Here is a 22,511-nt window from a genome sequence, read left to right as displayed (position 1 = left end):
GATGATCTAAGTCAAGGACATAAGCAAGATATCTCTGAAGGACTGAAGCATGAATGGTGGTGATTGGGGGCTTTGGAGTCGGCTACTGTAATTATGTATCGTTGCTTCTCTACTATTGAGAACGCCGTTCATGAATCCCGGTTTCCTGCACAGGTAGCATATGCTTGTACATCGATCCTAAGGTTAATCTAGCCATTATGATTAATGGTGATGGGGACGTTAGGTGTAATGAGACTGGTGTAAAATATAATGTTGGTTGAGTTATTATTTATTAAAATGGTGGGTTGTTGAGGGGGATTTTGGTGTGTTGGTGTGTGTTTTGTACATGCTAGTTAGGATGGTGAGTTTTTGTGTTGAGTCATGACTTTTTGTGTATACTTTGCCAGGAATTTGAACAGGAGTTGTGCCTTGTCAATTTCTCTTGCCTTCACTCCTTTTGTATTAGGTGGTGCATGTAATTTTGATGGTCCCTTTTTACAATATTTATTTATTTAATTGATTTTGGGGGTTCTTCAAGATTTTCATATAGTAAGAATGAATATATATACGTAAAAAAGAGAGTTTGCATGGAAATAGTTATTTGACCTTTTTGAGGAAAACTAGCCCAAATTTGTGTAACGGACTTTACATATAAAATCTTGCTGAGATTTAGATTTAAGACTATTTATTAGTACTATAAGAAAGAGATTCCCCCATTATTCCATCTCAAATTGGTGCCTTTAGTTATAGAAATAGGAAACATAGGAATATGTTGATAAATAGAGAGGGTGATGAGAAAGAAAATGATTATGGATTTATGGTATCTTGAGAAAAGTGGTTTGTGCATAAATTGCAGGGAAATGGAGGGTGGAGATAGCGCACAAGATTCGATGATGTTATGCTTTCGGCAATCAATTTATTAAAGAATAATCGTAAAATTAGACAGCTGAGAATGGATAAGATGCCTTTAGAAAACAAAAAAAGTAGATTAGAATGTATAATAATTCAAGCTGAGATACTGACTAATGTTACATTCGTGTTGGCGGACACAGTAAGCAATGGGGGAGGGCTTAAGCCCTTCCCCAATTTTTTTTTTTCATTTGTTCTTCTTGCAAAATTTTCAAAAAGTTTGAAATCGAGTTTCAGCCCTTCCAAAAAATTGCTACTGGAGAGTAAATTATAGAAAGTGGAATGAAAAGGAGGGGCTGAATCTAAGATCCTGAAGTGCAGAGTAAAATGATGGATACCGCTGCATTTAGGAAGAAGACGACCTGGGAGGGTATAATACAATATAATAATATTATTTGTACTCCGTAATGACACACTGGGATTTGACTGTAAATTGAAAACCGTCTCTTTTAAAAACCACAAATAGTTTTAAAAAAATGAACCACCAATTTATTTGCAAGTGTTGTTATACTCTAATTTCTTCAGGTTGGTTTAAGTATATTGAAAAACATAGTACTACAAGTACAACCTAATCTATTTCAATTTGAAAACTTAAGGTTAACTAAAACAATGCAGATTCTTTATTTTAAAAAATATATATTAACTAGCTTTCATTGATAATTTTAATTTCTCTTACCTTTTTTTCCTTATCTATTCAATTGTAAAAAAACTTTTTGATTTTCTTTATCTAATTCTTTTCAGTTCAATTCAATTTTCTATTACTAATACACTTATTATTTTGTTATCTTTTTAAATTCTCTCATCTAATAAGCATTTTATTTCGAAGAGTTTTTCTGATATATGTTTGTTTTAATTAGAGTTCCAAGATGCTTATAATTATTATCTCACCGTAAAACTGAAAATTATGGTTATTCCCTCGTCCATGAAAACTTGTCTTATTTACCCTTTTAGAATATCCACGATTTAAACTCTTATCCCCTTTTTCCATTTTAGATAATTGGACCTCACATTCAACTAAATCATTATAGTCATATTTTATTATAAATCCAATATATGGAGTATAAAAATAAGATTACATTCCACTAACTTCTTTCATAATTTTTCTTCACAAGTGTCAAACAATTTTTTAAAACTTGTGCCGCGCAAGTCAAAATGAGACTATAAATATGGATGGATGGAGTACAATGCAGCCCCTACTAAACAAAATTTCTGCGTCCGCCACTGTAATCGTGGCCCCTTTGCCTAAATAAAAAAGATTTCAAGAAACCATATTACTATATTTATGAATCCAATGATGCGCTTCAATTTAATTGCTACAAGTATGTACTTATATCGTTTAAGAAAGTTTAGTTGTAGACTTTTTACGTGTAAATAATTATTTTCTTGGGCCTTAGTTGACGGACAACGGTGAAGAAATAGGATATTTGTCCGTCCACATATTTTGGTTTTTCCTCCAATCTTTAATATTTGAATCTAAATAGATGAATTTTGAGTTTTTTCTGATTTTTCTTCAAAAAATAGTTTTTCATTTTTCTTCAGAAAATAGTTTTTCTTTAAATTGAAGCTGACGTGTTAGTTGGAAGTGCTAACGTGGGAAAAAAACGATGAGTATTAAAACAACATCATTTGAATAAAGAAGGGTAATTTGTTTGAAAATACACGAATTTTCAAGATTTTCTAGAATATCCCACGGACTTTGAAGAATTTCCACCAAACTTTTGAAAATTTCCAATATTTTCTTTAACCGTAATTTTTTTCTTTCTAAAATCATGAATCCTCCAACACCTTTTAAATTCAGACATGAGTATTAATGTATATTCACAAAATTCATAGAGAGTGAAGCTTTTCAAATAATAATTCATTAAATTGTTTATAACACATCATTTGAATAAAGAAAATGGTTGATAAATAAAGTTTATATGCAAATTCTTATATATTCATATTAAATCACAAAAATAAAGTATTAATTTATAATAATCAAAATAATCACAATTCGAATCGAATGGAATTTGAAAGACAAAAATCGCAAATATCTCAATTCGTAACATCTCTTAAAATGTGTTAATTATTCAAGACAGTATACATAGTTTAATATAATTAAAAAATATTTATTGTCAAACAATAAAATTTTACAATTTAGAAAAAGGTAAAATTAGAGCAATTTACAAAATAATTTTATTTTGATTTAAATTGTTCATTGGGGGAAAATAAAAAAATCTCACTGTTAGGGCAACACATTTCTTAAAATTTGCTTAAATTGTCCTATTGATTTTCCACTTTTCGCCACGTAGATAGTAATACGTCAAGTGTACTCCACATTAGCTTTAATTTGACCGGAAATGTTTGGGAGAAAATCAGAAAAATTCAAATTTAATGTATTTACATTTAAAAATTATAGTCAGGGAAAAAATATAAAAAAATGTGAATGTTCTTGTATATACATACAAAACTCATTTTTCTTTTAGAGGTGTTTGCTTTTATTTTCCAAAATTTTGCTAAGTTCTGATTTTATATCAAGAGTGAACTACGTAAATGATACCTGATCTTTCACTTTCACACATAAATGGTACATGATCTTTATTTTATATCGTTTTTGGTACCTATAAATCACATTTTTGGTACCTAATGCAATTTTGACCCCAAAATGCCCTCTAAACAAATACATATTTCCATTTGTATCATTAAGGTTATTTTGGGCATACAAAACTAAGTACCAAAAGTGATATTATAATTTCTTCTCTCATTCTTCTCACTCTTTATACTATTATTATTAATCAATATTATTTTTGATGTTATAAATTAACAATTAATTTATATTTTAATATCATACAATATATTTAATTATAATTATAGTTATAATTATATTTAATTATTATAATAATAATAATATTGTTATAATACTAAAAATTGGTTATAATTAATAAATAATAACATAATTATTTAAATTATGAATCACACAATATTATATAATAATAATAATAATAATAATTATTATTATTTATATTAAATTAATAACTAATCAATATAGTCTTGATAAAAATTTAAAATTTAAAATTGTGAATTGTAATCATAATGATATTAAGAGTTGTATATTTTCAGTTTGGTGTTTCAACCATAAAATGAGTATAAAATAATTCAATAAAATATTTAATTGATTTAAATATTTTAAATAATTAATTTAAATAGGTGTTTTGTTCTTGATTTATATTATGGATGCAATTAGATGTATGTATAAAACACTAAAAAGTAAGAAGAAAAAGAAGAGAAAAGAAAAAAGAGAAAACATAAACTAAAGAGAAAAAGAAAGAAAAAAGGAAGATAAAATACTAAAATGAAAGAAGAAAATGAAGAAAAAACGAAAAAAAGGAGAAATTAAAGAAGAAAAAAAGAAATAAGAAATGAAAAAAATAATCACATGTTTGGTATACTATTTAATGAAAATTTACAAAAATATCTTCCATAACAAAATAATCACAAGTTTGGTACCTAGGGTTATTTTTGTCATTGGGTACCAAAAACGATATAAAATAAAGATCAGGTACCATTTGCGTGCGAAAGTGAAAGATCAGGTACCATTTATTGGCAGATCTTTAAATTGAAATATCAGGTACCATTTATGTAATTCACTCTTGATATTCAATTTAAAGATCTGCCAATAAATTATTAAATTATTTATTTATTTCAATCTTAAAGTATTGCATATAAAGTACATTAGGGCAATGCATTTTCTTTTCTTAAAATTGTAGGTTATTAATTATATTTATGTAACAAGTACAAGTGAATAACAATAATGACATTATCCATTTATTTCCCTTTTTGTCGTTGGCGTACAGGTCCAATGCCTACATTATTTGCATTTTCGTGTATATTGTGCATACAAATTTCAAATACTACATGTACTAGAAATCTTCATTACTATGAATCTATGATTACCCACACTTTCTTATTACTACTATTATCTGGAATATTAATTTACAATAACTAACAGTAGTGCTAGTACTAATTTTTATGGCGACACTTCATACAAATTTTATTAGAATAAAAAGATTTTCTTGAAAATTCAAATTTCAATAATACTGAGAGTGAAAACGGGTTAAACAAGAGCCCAAGACACAGCAATTCGGAGTAATTTAATCTGTGGGTGTTATTAGAATAGTGTTTAAAAGTATAATCTTTTTAGCAGAAAAGAGGCCAACATGATGTTTTTTGATGCAATTCGTGTATGAATGTTTTGGGTTTGAAATGTTATTCGTGTGTTAGCAAAATCCTGTCTTTTTGAAATATGGGTTTTGCTTTTCCCTTTCGCAGTTTTCACCATTTTTAACACTATCCCACACTCCACTTCTCTCAGGCGCAGTTTGAATTTGAAGGTAGAAAACAGACAAAGATAAAGATCAAGGTGGGTGCAAAAAGGATGGAATCTGTGATGTAATCATTCACCTCCTCCTTCATTCTCAACACCACCTTTGATTTTATCCTATTCCGCCTCCCATTTTCGTTTAAAGTTTCAGTCTTTTGCCATTTGGGGCTCCAAGATTCCTCTAGAAACTGCTGAGAAATTGGTGGCCTGGCCTCCTTCAATGATGTGACTTTCTTCACCTTTTATTGGGGAAATGCAGTTTGCTTTTCCATTCTCTCTCTCTCCTCTCCATACTGCTTAGCCCTTGGAATCTTGTGTTTGAGACATGGTAGGAACTCATGCTTATCTAAGACTCTTTATTTCATGAGAGGTTTTGCTTTCATATTTTAGCTATCTTTCCATGGAGAAGAAAAGACAAGAACTTGGTGCAAGCAAGGCACTGAAGATGGTTGTGTTTGTAGCTTTTTGTCTCAACATAGTTTCTGCTGAATGCGCAGATAGGCTGAGCAAGAACTTCTCCGGCGAGCCTCCGCCGCCGCCCAGCCTCAAGAGTAGGCTTAGAAGGATTTTCCTGAGCATAGCATTAGGGAGTGTGACAGGATTGATTGGTGCCCTTCTCTTAGCTTTGCTGTTTAGGCACTTTGTGAAATATGTGAATAGAGCTCCAATTCTCAAAGGCCCTCTGCTGTTTTCACCTAGAATATCTGTTAGGACACTTAGATCAGCCCTCTCGAACAGCTCGGAGCTTCTGAGCTCGAGCCCGACTGGAAGATACTACAAGGCCGTGATGGACAACGGCCTTGTAGTAGCAGTCAAGAGGCTAGAGCCCAACTGTGGGGCCGGGGCTAGGGGCAAGGCCTTGAGGAAAAAGATACACAAGGAGCTCGAGGTTCTTGCTAGCTTGAGGCATAGGAATTTGATGAGTTTGAGGTCTTATGTGTGGGAATCTAGTGGATACTCATTAGTGTACGATTTTGCCCCGGCTGGGAGTCTTGAAGATGCAATGAGGAGAGTGAGGGAGAATCAGTTGGAGCTCAAGTGGGAGTCTCGGCTTCGAATGGGTGTAGGTATAGTGAAAGGGTTGTATTATCTTCATTTCACTTGTGATCCCAGAAGGTTGCATTACAACTTGAAGCCTTCGAATGTCATGTTGAACTCACAGTTCGACCCTAGGCTGGCCGATTTCGGATTGGCTGCCGTCCTTCCTGATTTCAGACGAGCAGCATCGGGTTACAATGCACCCGAGTGTTTCCAGAACTGTAGGTATGAAGCAATGCTTACATGTTACTGCAGTAATTAATAGTATTACTTGCTTGTCCTTCACTTTAGACTAATGTTTATTGACATATTTAGTGTGATTGATTGCTTCATGTTTGATCAATAATCTATTGTGCTTGGTTGATGATTATGCATCTAGAAAAAGTTTGATTAAGAAGAGAACTTATCTCCTTTGGTCATGTGAAAAAGTTATAGAATCTGCAGACAGCTGAAAGTGCATTAAGCTTTATGCAAAAGCTGTGTAAAGCATAAAATTAAAGTATATTTGTGTTGATCATCATCATATAAAGTTGATATTCACTTTGGTAGAATATGGTAGAAACTATTATAGTAAGAAATCCATTGCTTGAACTATTATTTGTGGAAATGTAGTTGTATCTTATTTGTTATTGATTTCTAGGTATACAGATAAAAGTGATGTCTTCAGCTTTGGGGTCATATTAGGTGTTCTATTAACCGGGAAGGACCCGCTGGACCCGTTCTTTGGCGAAGCAGCGAGCGGGGGGAGCTTAGGGCAGTGGCTCCGGCAGTTGCAGCAAGCCGGTGAGGGGCGGGAGGCTTTAGACAAGAGCATTCTAGGAGAAGAAGTGGAAGAGGAGGAGATGCTGATGGCTGTTAGAATTGCGGTTGTGTGCCTATCAGACTTGCCCGCTGATCGCCCCTCAACGGATGAGCTCGTCTCCATGCTGACTCAGCTGAACAGTTTCTGAAGCACACGTCGAGAGAAGAAGCTTTTGGTTGTTCCCACGGCTTCCACTGTACGAGAGCGTGCATAGGTTTGCCGTGGGAGCAACCGCTGAGCTCCACCTTCTTCCGGGTCGTTTTCGAGCTCGGATTTGACAGCTGCGTTGGTGTGTTTCATGCTTGAGGGAGATTGGTGTAGTGAAGAAATTGATGTGATGGAGTAGGGAGGCATTTGCTCATGGTGGTGGGGATGATTTTGTTTGCTCGGTTTTTTCTTGGAAGAGGCCATTTCACATTTTCACCGCTTTTTAACACATGTTAATGTTAATTGTCTACTTCTTTTTGGAAAATTACAGTTCACATACAAATTACTCCATGTGCTTAAAAAATATAGTTTATGATATTTTTATGATATGCGTATACAAGGGGGGTTCTTTACTTTCTTTTTTCAATTTAACCCAATTTTGTTTTTAACTAGAGTAATTTCATTCGTCCGTTTTCTAGTTTTTGCGAGATGATACACAATTCAATTTTTGAAAATGGTAGTAATAACTAATAATTCCATCGACTCCATTTGTTCACAAGAAGTTATTAACAATTGTTTAGTGATAGAATCAATATTTTGAATTCACGTCACAATGATTCGGGAAGATTTAAAGGAAAAACTGATATGATGGGTGGTAGTAGTGGTGTTGGTTAATATGTTGGCCTCCTGGCACTGCATAGATTTGACATTTTGACCAGCCTTTTTAGTTTTTACTGAATTCATCATCTACCGGGAAAGAAATTTTAAAAGTAGATACTACTCCATTTTTCTTACCAAACAGAGAATATTAAAATTATCATTTCAAAGAAATTGATAAACAATTTACTCCAATGATTGATAAATTAATGAATGACAAATTTTGATCGCCCTATTCACTTATGAAAACAATTGCTTATGCAAATAGACCTCGCATAACACTGGGCAAAAACAATATTATTGATAGTATAAGCCATTTGCGAATACTACAAAGTAGCAGTAATCAAAGGTAAGCGGTGTTAAACAAGGACAGGCCCCCCTTTGGAATCTTATCGTCCTGATCCAACTGGATTTAGGACTATACAAAGTTTGTCTCACTCAATTTCTCAAATAAAAACACATAGCATTATTAGTATTAAGAAGAAGATATCATTCTTATGATTTTGAAATGGCACCTTGTGTAAAGTGTAAGCCAGCCCATCACCAAGAGTTTAGAATCAAGTAATTACAGAGAAGCAGTAGCTTATATACATATAAAAGAAGATAAATTTAAAGTATTTCATCAGCTTCAAGCAAATGCATCCCTATCATAGATACTGGTGGATCCTGAAGTTAACCCCATATATTTTCATATTTGGGGACACTGATGCATTAACTTACAAGATTGTAAACATAATGCCATATCAACTAAAATTCCATGAGTTAAATTCATGTATTATGATGCAACTTAGGAAATTGTTCTAGTGTGATGATCAGTCTCCTGAACGAGTCCCTCTAGAACCAAATATTGGAGCGATATCGAGTACTTAGCTGAAGATGTTGGCTTTGCATTCGGCGTAGTTGAATAGCTTTTCTTCATAACAAATGACCCCGCCCCAACCCCTTCTTCAACACAAAACAAAGAGGCCTATTACTATAACACCAAACACCAAACTAACCATATGCGATGAAAAATCCAACCTGAAATGGAATTTACCTTTGATAGTGTAGATGCAAGACACCCATCTCTTGTAAATGTAGAGCAGCCTCGGGGTGTCACCTTTGTGAGTGTCCGACAACACAATCTCACAACGACTGCTCTTACTGCCACGGTAACAATGTCGTGCTTCAATATAACTAATTATAACAAGATTGAATAGGAATGAACATATGAAAAATTGCACACTTGGCATGGCTGATTGCATTTCGACAGAGTGCTAGCACTCGGATCATTGCCAGCTCTCTTCCTCTAGGGTTGTTGTATTTCTCTTGGCAATTCCTTTTGACAAATCACGAGCATTGAGAAAATGATCTATTTATAGTAGTGCGTAAGAAATGCAAAATTATGAAGGAATCCTGTAACCTCTCAACGAAGAAATGCCCGAAATTGTCTACAATAACTGAGGTCGGAAATGTAGGATGCAAATGAAAAGCAGCAAAGTAGCGCTTGATCCCTTCATCATCTTCCACATACCTTTCAATAAACAAGTGCAAATTGTACAAGTTATCACTAGTCAAAGATGAAGAGAGGCGCGAATTGGACTCACTTGATTTCAATTCTGCGGAAAATCTCGGAAGATGGATCAACATCCTGGAATGATAGGAAATATAGCAACTGGGGTTTGATGAGGAAAAAAAGAGAAAAGAGTGGAAGATTGGGGAAACCTGAGAGAGAAAAGGTGGGGTGGTTTCCAGGGTGCGGCGGTGGCACAAGATCACTACGGCATTTCCCTCTGCTGCGGAGTTGAATGCGAACTGGAAAAGCAATGAGGTTTTGCCGCTGCACAAAATGAGAGAGAGAGCAATTGAATTAGGGGTGAAACGGAGAGAATAAGGAAATGGTGGTGAAGAAGATTACGAGCAAGGCGGCCCAGAGAGAATGCTGATAGCTTCGCTCTCATCCCCAAACTCAAATTTCGTGTTGCCTCTCAAGAAAAATCTCTCCACCATTTTTGTTTTGCTCTGTTTCACTCCCAACCAAAATTAGATATTCTCGTTATATTCAATTTCTTTTTTTATGTAATCCTAGCATTTTTGTTGATTGAAACACTAATATTTTCACATTTTCAAGTTTAATTTTATTATAATCCCATCCAAAAAAAGTGATCTAAAACTTGAAAAAAGTAGCTAGTTTTCATATTAGCAGAGCTTAGTTGAGTTATGATTTATAGCTGGCAACAAAAAAAAAAAAAAACTAATTTACGAATTACAGAATAAAAACAACCGAGTTACAATCTGAGTAAGAGTCACTAAAATGATGGATCTAAGGCAGCGATTGTGAAAGCATATCAAGTATACTCACAATAACAACTATAGTAGTAATAAGTTGGTTAAAGGGCCCCAGTTAGAGTCAGCCTAAGCGTTGGTGAGTGCCACTTCGCCGCTCTCGAAGAAGGAATAGTGAAGGGCCTTGACACACTCTTCTGCTTCACTGTCATTTACTATCAGGGACATGTTCACCTGTGTCAAAACCGCTCGTCAGAAAACACAAAACAACAACGGTTTTTTTAACCAGTGTTGATATATCACAACCTTGGAAGCTCCTTGTGAGATCATCTGCACGTTCACGTTATGTCTCCTGAAGACACTGAACGCCTGCCGAATATGAAATCAGATCAACTTCTCAACACAAGCAGCAATGGCAGTTGATTCTCTACTCTATATCTGAGAAACTACCTTTTCCAATATCAAAGAAGAATATTGGATGTTGCCAATGAGGGAGATAATTGATCTCTGCGGCAGAAGTTTTACAACAGCAATTTTTCCAAGCTCTTCAACCACGCGGTCAAGTTCCTGATAATGCCCAGCCCAACAACTCAATTTTTCTTATCATTCTTGCAAATTAAATCTGCATTTGAAGATAGGATACTTAACTTGCCTGCTTAATTAGCTCTCTGCTCCAAATTTTTGATGGATCAAGTGTAACCGAGATACTGACTTCACTAGTTGCTACAACATCCACAGATATGTCCAAATCTTCGAATATTGCAAATACCTGAAATGAATAGATATCAAACGCATTTTGAGTTTCTCATGTTGATAGGTTCAAAGTGGAAGAATAACTGACATGATCCATAATAAAGATTGACACCTTTGCCAGGAAGCCAAACTGACCCAACATTCGAGTACTAACAATATCCAGCATCGTAACATTCTGCTTTAGGACTATGCTAGTGAGTAGAGCCTGTCAGTTATTTCACATAGAAAGGTCAATGCTTTGAGCTCTTCCATCCAAAGTAGTAGTAGTAGTAGTATTTGCAGAATAGAAACCTTGGTCATGTCTCTATCTTTACTGATGAGAGTGCCTGGGGCTTTAGGGTTGTAAGAGTTCTTAACTCTAACTGGAATGTTGCTCTCCATAGCTGGTCTCATTGCTTGTGGGTGCAACACCTGTACAAAATTTGCTATGTTCAATATACATGTCTTCCACCTATAATTAAGAATGCAGAAAAATAACCTGAGCTCCAAAATAAGCAAGCTCTGCAGCCTCTTCAAACGTCAAATAAGGAACAGGTTTTGCACACGGATGAATACTGGGATCACAGGTAAGAACACCATTGACATCCTTCCAGACCTGTGGGAAATTGAAGCAAAACCGAATGATTATTTTTCTATGAATCAAACAATATATGGAGTCACCATAAAATATTCTTCATGATTTCACCTGAATTTCTCGTAAACCCAAAGCTTTGCCAATTACAGTAGCTGTCAAGTCACTACCACCTCTACCTAGAGCAGTTATCTCACCAGACTTGCATCCCTGCATATGGAAACTCCTTTGTAATTTTCAAAGGCTATAATCAGTAAATAAATACTACCAGTTGATGCTTAAACAACTTCCTCAGGGTCAGCAGATTTGAGTAAAAACCTTTCCGAGAAAGCCAGTAACTACAGGAATTGCTTTATTGCTAATCCAGTCAGCATGTAATTTAGCGGCAACAGCAGGATAGGTTGCATCCAAAATGTCTGCATTTGTGAAATCATCCGTTGTGACAAATCCAATGTCGAATGCATCATACTGCAGTATTCACAGACCACCATAAGGGCAGAGGATAGTGATAATGAGTGTAATGCACCAAATGATATGTTAGATAATCCATTTTCACAATATAAACGGGAAACAATTTGAAACAGATGAGCAGCAGCCACAAAAATGTTCAACCATGTGTCTCAGAGAATGAAGTTAAAGCCACAACAGCTGAAGCCTTATCTGGATTATATAAGAGAATTTACTTATCTATTTCTAGAACAATGCAAGATCACACAATTTCAATATCACATCACAACTGCCAACTGTTAATTAGTTTCACCAATTAATTATATTCTACACTTCCCATAGGCCAAATTTCTCCTTGTCAATCATCAAACAAGAACCTAAGAAGGAAGTGCCAACTTTCTCCAAATGTTGGGGAGGCTGGAGGTGCCATATAACTAACAGTAGCCTTACTTAGAGCAATGAAACCTCTCATTCATTCTGAGTGGAATTCAGTTGTTTCAATGTTTTCCACAAGTATGAACGTGTATATTATTAACTAGTAGTACTTTTTTTCAAATTATGTGATGGCGACTCAAGTCATACTGGTAGAAAAATGACGTTTTGGGCCCATATGATGCCATGCTACACATTAGGTTGCACAAGAAACTTTTCGGTGTTGTTTGGAACAAAAAAAAAAGGCATGGCGTGTCCTATGGAACCAAAAAACAATGTTCACTCACACCATGCAGATATTGAATTTCCAGAAGTTCTGGGGTTTGAGTCAGTTAAGCATAATCTTCAACATGAAAGAAAGAGCAGCAAACATACTTGTTGTGCTTTTACGCCAATGCTATTAAGATAGGCAGCAAAAACCCTCGTAGACATACACTCCCCAAATGAAACTAGTTTGTCTCGAGTCCGTGGTGTCAGCTCCTTCAGTCTAGCTATCCCATTCAAAAGCAACTCCAATTCATCCAGTTGTTCTGAGAAGAAACCAAAACAAAACTTTATGCCAATATCCGACGGAGATAGCATCGTTGTTCCAAGTGTATCTATATCATAAGGCAGTAGCCAAGGGCATACAACTATAGCATACTAAACAGTAACTGGATGCATGGTTTTTTTATAGCCAAGAAATTCATCCGCTATTACAAAATACTATGATTCTCATACATAATACATTTACAATTTCTATATAGAGATAAACGTATACTACTAAAATTCCTTTGTGTATGACCTGCACAATGGAATGTCTTTCAAGCAGAAATAACACCTTCTTGAGATCTAGAACAGACCTTAAATAAAGGAACGTCCAACCAGTGCGAAATATATGGCTGTCAGCAATTACATAACTTAAATCAGCAGAACTTAGGTAAAACCCACAAAAAGAATACATTTTCTTGATCACTGCTCACTATATCTAAAATTAAGATTCTTTCATCCATTGAGAAACTAATGCTCTATAAATTAGGTGTAAAAGGACAAAAAATGCTCTTTCAATTCTCAGACTATTTTGAAGAGAATAAATGCAACAGCCACAAAGAAACCTTACCAGTAATCACAGACACACCAATCCCCAGCTCGTTCACTGTTCTGAAAAACACAACCTAAAGGTATTTATAAGTAATTGGCTAGATATTTGTATTTTGTATTGCACAATGTATAGAAGAAACTCTAAGAAAACAAGTGTATAGTACAGTACAGTTATTCCTTGTATGTTGCATAGAGCTTTCAAAAATAGAAATAACCTAAGATGCACGTCTTTGATAAGGCTCAACTCCTCGATCTCCGACACGTTGGTGAATCCGCAGCTGACAGCCTTCTCTCCTGCCTATAATTCAACTCCGTGACTCAAAATGCACAGAAAAACTGGAATCCAGTAAAGCTACTTTTAACTTAACCTACGCAAATTAGATTGTTGGTGGTCTTTCCCATGGCGGAAAGCACGATTATTGGATTCTCCTCGGGAAAACATTGGATGAGATTAGCCACCTCTCTCATCCTCTCCGCCAGCGCTACCGAAGAGCCGCCGAACTTCATCACGCACGTAAAGGCGTCGCCCCCATCTCCATCTTTGTTGCAGTAAACAATCGAGGTGGAGGACCTTTTGTGATCAACGAGGGCAGAGAATCGGTAATTGGGAGGGAAATGGAGGTGATCGGGGAGTTGGAATAGGTGGTTTTGGTTAAATTGATGGTAGAATCTAGTGCACAAAATCTTAGCATTGGAGTGGAGTGAAATCGACATTATCAGAGAATGAATTCTACCTCGCTTTCTGATTTCCAATTTTAGTACCTTCACTTTACTGTTTACTCCTACTTCAACTCAAGGTTACATTTTTCGCCGCCATTTTCATTATTATTTTTAATACTACATCCGTCCCTCAAAATTTGCTACACTTTGACCCGACACGAGTTTTAAGAAATGTAATAGAAAGTGAGTTAAAAAAGTTGGTGGGATGTGAGTCCTACTTTTAAAGTATTAGTTTTATAATAAAATGTGAGTAGGAATGAGTTAGTGGAATATGTGATTCACTACCAAAAATGGTAAAAGTGAAGTGTATCAGATCAAATTTTTAGGGACGGACCAAAATAGTAAACTGTATCAAATTTTCAGGGACGGAGGTAGTAATCACCAATGTCTTCTACTAAAACATACTAATCCTTCCGTTCGATAGTAGGAGAGACATTTCATTTTGCGTACTCAATTTTAAAAAATAATTATAAATAGTTAAAGGAAAAAAAGTAAAGTAAGAAAAAGAATATTATAGATAAGACTCTTCTAATTGAAAATGAAAAATGTCTCGTGGAACGTGGAACGGAGGTTGAGTGGTAATTGCCAAAATGAAATACTAATCGAATTAGTACAGTAGTAACTAAATATGGTCCACAGTTTCAAAATTTGTAACTCGCCACCAATTTTGAATTGATAATTGACTGGTTCAAAAACGTCGATTTTTTTTAAAAAAATTTTGATAACTTCTGGTACCAAGTAAGCATGTTCTAATTGAAAATGATTATACGATGAAGAAGAACACTCGAATATAATAATAAATTGATGATATTAAAATGTAGAGTTCAAATATTAAATACTCCATAAAACTATAAGAAGTAAACATAAGAATATTTCATGACATTTATTTAAATAATAAAATATTTATAAATTACAAAGTTTAAGTTGTACTAGTAGTAATAAACAAGCTACTGGCTCTTGCATCTCTCAATTTTTCATGTGATTGTTTAAGTAATTGTAAAGTTTAATTAACTAAGCATATAATGTGTAAAGAGGGGATTGACTTTGATGGGAGAAGTGAAAGCTGAAGTAGATTAGAAAAGGATTTATCTTTATGAATGATTTTGAGGTTAAGATCTTTTGAAGCCTTTAAGTGTTTTGATTTTTGAAGGTCATTTTAGAATCAGGAATGAAATAGAATAATATATGGCCTTTCCTGGTACGAGATTTGTGAGGCCTGATTTACTGTATCAGATAAAAGGCCCATGGTTTAGTTCACACTTTTAACAAAACATAGCTCTAGGCGTTTTCTTTTACTTGGCACCAAAATTCAAATCAATTCAAGTTTAAATGGATTTTTATAAATAGATTGACCATATTCTGTGGGTGCAAACCAAGTGTTGGAAAGGTGGCAGCCATCAAGGTCAATAAAAAAAGGGAAAAAATTAAATTGAACTTGTAACAAAATAGTACTCCCTCCATACTCCTTGGAATTGCCATGACTCAATATTCACAATCTACAGTAGTACTAGTATTTTCTCTCTTTCGTTCTTATCAGCTTGGAGTTAATTAACCATGGGTAGAATTAGTTGTGGCATCTAGCTTTAAATCCTTAGGTATTGTACTCCAGTACTTTTACAAAAATCTATAGTTAATGGTGTTGGGCATGTTTTAGAAGATTATTTGATGTGGTTATTGTTCTAAGTTAATTTTGTAGTATTCATTTATTGTGTTCCTTGATTTGTTGTGTTGATACTTTTCGAGCTTCCATTTTTGGTTAGTTTGTTTTACTCTTCTATCATTTCCAAACTTCTACTTTGGAAGTGATGTGTGGAGTCCCCCTGATGTTGCAATTTGAAAATTCCGCATGAAGACTCTTGATCTTGGTCAGGTATCCTGTACGAAATCCATTGTCGGATTTCCATCCGTGAGCAACTAGATCCAGCAAAGTGGCTGCTAAGATCTCCTCTTCACGAAAGATCCAAATGCGGCGTGAACGGTCCCCCTTACGAAACTTTTGCCTTACCGAACCAGCCACACCTATTTCGTGGAAAATGTCAGCATATAACATCAAATGCATACACTTACAACGACGTCTATGCATAAACATAACAAAAGAAAAATACAGTAGCAACCAAAACGAACCTTCCTGTGAGAAGATACCAGTACCACTCTGCATCATTGGACGTTTTCCATTTGACATACCACCTACAAGGACCAATTAAAGCATTAATTTGATGCCACAAATGCATCAATATAAACTACAATTCATTCAAATCGAACCTTCCTGTGAGAAGATACCAGTACCACTCTGCATCATTGGGCGGTTTCCATTTGACATACCACCTACAAGGGCCAATTAGAATAGTAATTTGATGCCACAAATGCATCAATATCATATACAATTCATTCAAACCGTATCTTCCTGTGAGAAGGTACCAATACTACTCTGCATCATTGGGCGTTTTCCATTTTACATACCATCTACAAGGAGCAAATAAAGCAGTATTTTTATGCCACAGATGCATCAATATCATATACAATTAAGACAAATCGTGTGTTGCTTCAAGCTCCCCAAATTTTGCCCAACCAATTGAAGATAATAAATGGCAATTAAATTGCATTCTCCCAACCCATTATGTACTACGCTTTATGCAGTGTAAGATCCAAGGGGTCTCTGGTATCTAGCCCCATTACAGCAATCGAAAATACAGTTTTACAACAACAGAGAAGATGATTGCATTTGAGTTGCTGGAACAATTCTGCACTCTCCTCCAAACGTGAGTTCTCCAATTGAGAATGAAGCTTATTTATTGAGAGATCTACGCCGCTCAAATTTTTCGAAGTCGCGCCTAAAACTTGGCAGAACATGATTGTTGATCAATATAGTATTCAATTAATTATTTTGTCATTGACAAAGCTGCATCTATTTATTAAGAGTGAACTAAGTATTTGATATTTCACTTTCGCACGAAAATGGTATCTGATCTTTATTTTATATCGTTTTTGGTACCTGATGCAATTTTCTTCCCAAAATATCCTTTAAGCAAATATATTTTCCCATTCATGTCACAGAGGGTATTTTGGGCATACATAAAATTAGTACCAAAAGTGATATTATAATATATTCTCTTATTCTCCTCACTCTTTATACCATTATTATTAATCAATATTAATATTATTATTTTGATGTTCAAAATTAATAATTAATTCATTTTAATATCATTCAAATATACTTAAATATAATTATAATTATAATTAATTATTATAATAATAATATTATTATAATACTAAAAATTGATAGTAATTAATAAATAATTGTAGTATAATTATATAAATTATGAACCACATAATATTATGTAATAATAATTATAACAATAATAATTATTATTAGTATTATTATTATTAGAGGGAACATCTTTTTTGGTCCACGAACTTTGCCAAAGTATCATTTTAGGTCCGTGAACTTTGAAAATATCATTTGAGGTCCATCAACTATGGGTTAATATCATTTGAAGTACTTTTTTACTATTTTCAAATTTTTCTGGACGAAAATACCCTCAATATCTTTAAGGGTATATATTTTTAATAAACTTATCATATACTCATATTTTTTTATAAATATCTTTACTATATATTTTTGATGAATTTTCTAAATATAATTTGACCTACAATATTATCACTTAATTTTGTGACATGCAAGAAAATATCCTTATTCAATTTTTTATTATTAAAGAAAAGTTTTTTATTCAACCTTCAATATTATCACTTAATTTTGTGACATGCAAGAAAATATCCTTATTCAATTTTTTATTATTAAAGAAAAATTCTTTATTCAACTTTCAATATTATCACTTAATTTTGTGACATGCAAGAAAATATCCTTATTCAATTTTTTATTATTAAAGAAAGTTCTTTATTCAACCGTCAATATTATCACTTAATTTTGTGACATGCAAGAAAATATCCTTATTCAATTTTTTATTATTAAGAAAGTTCTTTATTCAATTTTAAAATTCTTTAATATAAAAAATTGAAGAAGCAATTTTACTTGCATGTCACAAAATTAAGTGATAATATTGAAGGTCAAATTATATTTAGAAAATTCATCAAAAATATATTGTAAAGATATTTATAAAAAATATGGGTATATGATAAGTTTATTAGGAATATATACCCTTTAAGGTATTAAGGGTATTTTCGTCCAGAAAAACATGGAAATAGTAAAAAAGTACTTCAAATGATATTAACCCATAGTTGATGGACCTCAAATGATATTTTTAAAGTTCACGGACCTAAAATGATACTTTGGCAAAGTTTGTGGACCAAAAAAGATGTTCCCTCTTATTATTATTATTATTATTATTATTATTTTTATTATTATTATTATTATTATTATTTTACATTAAATTAGTAACTAATCAATATAGCCTTAATAAAAATTTATATTGTGAATTGTATTTATAATGATATAAAAAGTTGAATATTTTTAGTTAGGTGTTTAAACCTTAAAATGAGTATAAAATAATTTAATAAAAAATATTCAATTGATTTAATTATTTTAAATAATTAATTTAATTAGGTATTTTGTTTTTTATTTATATTATGAATGCAATTAGATGTTGTATAAAATACTAAAAAGAAAGAAGAAAAAGAAGAGAAAAGAAAAACTAAGGAGAAAAAAAGAGAAAAGAAAGGCAGATAAAATACTAAAAAAAGAAAATGAAGAAAAAAGAAAGATAGAAGAAACTAAAGAAGAAAAAGAGAAATAAGAAAAGAAGAAAAAATAATCACATATTTGGTACTATTTAATTGAAATTTCCAAAAATATCCTCCATTAAAAAAAATCACATGTTTGATACCTAGGGTTATTTTTGTTATAGGATATCAAAAACGATATAAAATAAAGATCAAGTACCATTTATGTGCGAAAACGAAAGATTAGGTACCATTTATTTAATTCACTCATTTATTAAACACCAAACGCATGAAAGTGGTTTTAATTAAGTGGGCCCTTCTCCCTCAATTCTAGCTAACTTAGTTTTATATCTCACCTTCCTATCTGGGTAACTAAACACGCTCTAGTGTTTAGTTCGAAATCTATAGGGAATAAAGGGAACCAAAAATATTTTGAATTTTCTTAGCCTGCTCTTTCTTGTTAGCCCTATTGTTATTGTTCTTAAATTTTCTTCCCAAACTTCCGAAGTCAGTTTTTAAGTTGTAAACTCTTGCGAGTTTCGAAAATATTGAAGAAGAAGAAAGGAGAGAAAATATTGTTTACAAGTGTTGATTTGTTTAGTGTTTCTATCGCCTAGTGTTGATTTTTTTGTTATTTATCTCTGTTGTTAGGTTTTAGAAGCTTATATCTCCTTTATTTTTGCCTAGTTTATTTTATTGTAGTTGTTGCCACTTGATTTAGTATAGTTACTCTATTTTCTCTTGCAACCTAATTTGAAGTGTGGCATTGCCAAATCTTTCTAAACGTAGTAAGTTCATCCCCTAATTATCCTGTTCCTCGTGTATTACACCATTAATCTCTAATGTAGAAGAAAAAAAATTCCCTAGTCCATGTTTACCTAGTGTAGGGCTAAACTACCACTCTACCAGTATTCATAACTGTAATATTTCTCTTCACTTATTCTCCTACGCAATATATTATCCTTACAAAATTCAATAATTCACTGCACTTTTTATATATGAATCTCCACCCTACTCGGCTACTCTTATTGACTTTATAAAGCATCAACATCAGATTCCAAAATTTTAGGAAAATCATTCCAAAAACAGTCTTATTTTCTGGTTGACGTCCAAGTACCGTCCACGTGTCATGTTACTCATCTACCAGATCTACGTATATATGAAACACTATTCTTTTGAAGGATAAGTTGAGAGAGTTTATTCAAAAAGCTGAGTGGATTACCGATTGGATACAAATCTAATCAAAATCTAACATCCATATTCCAAACCCTTATTTTTTATTTTTTCTGAAAAACATTTTTCATGATTATGTAGTACTATAAATTTAATTTCGGGTTTCCGGGGAGAGAGAGAGAAACACGATAAAGATTGAGCACTCACTTATTAATTAATCTAGGGCTTAGTGGAAACCAATAAAATAGGGTGATAATTAGATAAAGCGAAAAAGTGTGTGTATAGAAAGCAGGTCGACGCGTTTCGAGTAATGAAACCCATATGGAGTATTAACTAAAGATGCCACTTAATTAATCTATCAATATTAAATTGCTGGACGAAGCTTCGTCCGCCAATGTGTCACCTTTGTTTAATTCCCTTTATCTAAAATATTTACTTTCTTTTGCTTTAAAACATTGATATTGATTTTGGTGATGGACATTAGCCCCATGTTTGCTATACAAACATTCCCCTTCTCCAGTAAAACCATCAAACAAAGCAAAGTTTATTTAGTGGTCCATTTTTCGCAAATATTTTCACCTACCAACTTATTCTTTCCCAAAGATCCAATTGAAAAAAATACTGTAAGAATCTTATAGTAGAATTTATGAAATCTTGAAATATAATGTCCGATTAATTATAATTAAAAAAATAATTAATATTTTTGTAATTATAATGAATTGGACAAACCACATAATAATATGTTCGTTTTGGTATATGGAGATTGTACCTTTTGTTTGCGACTTAAGATTTAGAAAATTTTGTTTCAATCAGTTTCATCGTATACACTCATGCACTAAAAATGATTCCAAGTGTCTTTTCAATTTACATGCGATTTGTTATCTTTATCTGTTGTTATTTTTTCTATTTAGAGTTACTATTGATAATTTTTAACCAACTTTCAAATATGTGATTACGGATTGTTGTACGTAACAATCTTCATTATCAACATAAATTATTACTACATTTTTGTCGTGCAAATACCAAAAATACCAAGATAGAGAATTATATATATACATTTCTAATTGTTTGGTGTCATAGTTAACCTTAACTCAAAGCCCAATATAAGACAAATGCTCTATCCAATCTTACCAAAATTATAACTTTAACCATGTTTATGTAACCCATCAATTTATCAAGTTAAGCCATGTTATATAATATGGCACTATATAAATTTAGATAATTTCTTTTCAATCAAATAACAACGAAAAAAAATCATATCTTTGCATATCTTGACATAAAACCCGTATTTCTCATCATGTTTTATATATCTACTCATATCCCATCTTTTATATCAAACGAGTCCTTAGTATATTAGTGTTCGGTCACATGCTTTTAACTATATTAGGTATATATTCATTATTTTCTCTTGAGAAATATAGGCTTGCATACTTGCACTCATCCAAATCTATAGATATTAGAAAAACATAATTGAATTAATATAGCAGTGTCGGTCACATGCATTGAACTATATTAGTTACATATTCTATTATCTCTCTTAAAATATAAAGTTAAACACTTGTACTCATCCAAATCTATAGATATTGGAAAACGCAATTGAATTGATATAGCGGTGTTCGGTCACATGCATTGAACTATAGATTATGTATATAATCATTATCCTTTCTTGAAATATAAAATTGCACAATTGCACTTGTTCAAATCTATAGATATTAGAAAAACATATTTGAATTTGTATGATATTTATAAGCAGTTTTAAAATCAAGAAAAAATTGTGAAAAAACTTGAAGCGAAAATTAAGTAGGCTACTTATAAAAGACGCAATAGCTAATCATAGTAACCGAAGAGGCATACATGTCCAAGGAGAGTAGCATCAGATTCATGAAACCTACCCTTCAAACGTGTGCTTAATAATGATTTTAAATTAAATAAAAGTAATGAGTAAGTAATCTTGAAAAACAGGGGACTGTTTAGTGTAATAAAAAGCTGCCGCCAAATGAGAGGTCGTGTGGGGGAGTGGCGACAAAAAAATAAAGCACAGTACTTTCGAATGTCCTCGTTTCTAACAACTCTAAACTCTAAACTATACATTATCTAATCTTATTATTGTGTAATGATGTCACCCCCTTCGCCACCCATAACCTCATCCCTTCCTATCAAAACTCCACCCCCTCACGATTTTATGTTTCATAGTATAAATTCAAAACAAATCTCCAAAGTTGGGAATATTTCTTTCTGGGATTAATTACCCAACAGAAACAAAAAGATAAAGGTTTGATTTTTAGTTTGTTTTTCGTATGTATGACCCCCCTTTGCCCTCGCCGACTTCTTTTGCTTGCTTTTCTTGAATATGATGTTTATCCTTTTCCCCTCTTCTTTGCCATTTGCTATCAAGTATTGTGTGGATTGCCCCTCTCTCTCTCACACAAGCTTTCTGAATATTGTTTTGTATGCCATGAAGTTTTATTACATGTCTGCTCATTATGCACAAATGCTGGTCC

General features: G+C 33.1%; 3 protein-coding genes and 1 long non-coding RNA gene across 7 annotated transcripts; 2 read left to right on the top strand and 2 right to left on the bottom strand.

Annotated features, from left to right (window-relative positions):
* Window positions 1-6: 6 nt before the first annotated feature.
* LOC125205761 lies at window positions 7-516 on the top strand. The gene is made up of 2 exons (XR_007173835.1): window positions 7-153; window positions 387-516. It is a non-coding gene; the product is annotated as an uncharacterized LOC125205761 (long non-coding RNA).
* Window positions 517-5,162: 4,646 nt separating this feature from the next.
* LOC125205760 (inactive leucine-rich repeat receptor-like protein kinase CORYNE) lies at window positions 5,163-7,630 on the top strand. The gene is made up of 2 exons (XM_048104865.1): window positions 5,163-6,511; window positions 6,927-7,630. The coding sequence occupies exons 1-2, from the start codon at window positions 5,649-5,651 to the stop codon at window positions 7,234-7,236; spliced, it is 1,173 nt and encodes a 390-aa protein (XP_047960822.1). The 5' UTR covers window positions 5,163-5,648; the 3' UTR covers window positions 7,237-7,630.
* An 802-nt stretch (window positions 7,631-8,432) lies between these two features.
* On the bottom strand, window positions 8,433-10,360 carry LOC125207383. Of its 3 annotated transcripts, none has more exons than XM_048106693.1 (8): window positions 10,234-10,360; window positions 9,790-9,893; window positions 9,597-9,711; window positions 9,479-9,522; window positions 9,295-9,405; window positions 9,118-9,210; window positions 8,929-9,035; window positions 8,433-8,837 (listed from the first exon to the last, which is right to left on the bottom strand). In XM_048106693.1, the coding sequence occupies exons 2-8, from the start codon at window positions 9,879-9,881 to the stop codon at window positions 8,680-8,682; spliced, it is 720 nt and encodes a 239-aa protein (XP_047962650.1). In that variant the 5' UTR covers window positions 9,882-9,893; window positions 10,234-10,360; the 3' UTR covers window positions 8,433-8,679. The 3 variants fall into 3 exon arrangements, with proteins under 3 accessions (XP_047962650.1, XP_047962652.1, XP_047962651.1); XM_048106695.1 differs by having other exon boundaries at window positions 8,433-8,834; XM_048106694.1 differs by lacking the exon at window positions 10,234-10,360 and having other exon boundaries at window positions 9,790-9,901.
* Window positions 10,116-14,191, bottom strand: LOC125207382 (aspartokinase 1, chloroplastic-like). 2 transcript variants are annotated; one of them, XM_048106691.1, is made up of 13 exons: window positions 13,813-14,191; window positions 13,610-13,738; window positions 13,460-13,514; window positions 12,736-12,890; window positions 11,800-11,949; window positions 11,596-11,691; window positions 11,389-11,505; window positions 11,202-11,321; window positions 11,023-11,115; window positions 10,810-10,926; window positions 10,608-10,724; window positions 10,464-10,526; window positions 10,116-10,391 (listed from the first exon to the last, which is right to left on the bottom strand). In XM_048106691.1, exons 1-13 carry the CDS (start codon window positions 14,152-14,154, stop codon window positions 10,287-10,289), a joined length of 1,659 nt encoding a protein of 552 aa, XP_047962648.1. In that variant the 5' UTR covers window positions 14,155-14,191; the 3' UTR covers window positions 10,116-10,286. The 2 variants fall into 2 exon arrangements, with proteins under 2 accessions (XP_047962648.1, XP_047962649.1); XM_048106692.1 differs by having other exon boundaries at window positions 13,460-13,500; window positions 13,656-13,738.
* Between the last annotated feature and the right edge of the window lie 8,320 nt (window positions 14,192-22,511).

Source organism: Salvia hispanica, chromosome 2 (assembly GCF_023119035.1).
Source record: "Salvia hispanica cultivar TCC Black 2014 chromosome 2, UniMelb_Shisp_WGS_1.0, whole genome shotgun sequence".
NCBI classification, from domain to species: domain Eukaryota; kingdom Viridiplantae; phylum Streptophyta; class Magnoliopsida; order Lamiales; family Lamiaceae; genus Salvia; species Salvia hispanica.
The sequence above is the reverse complement of the archived record's forward strand: the minus strand, read 5'-3'. Positions and strand labels throughout refer to the sequence as shown.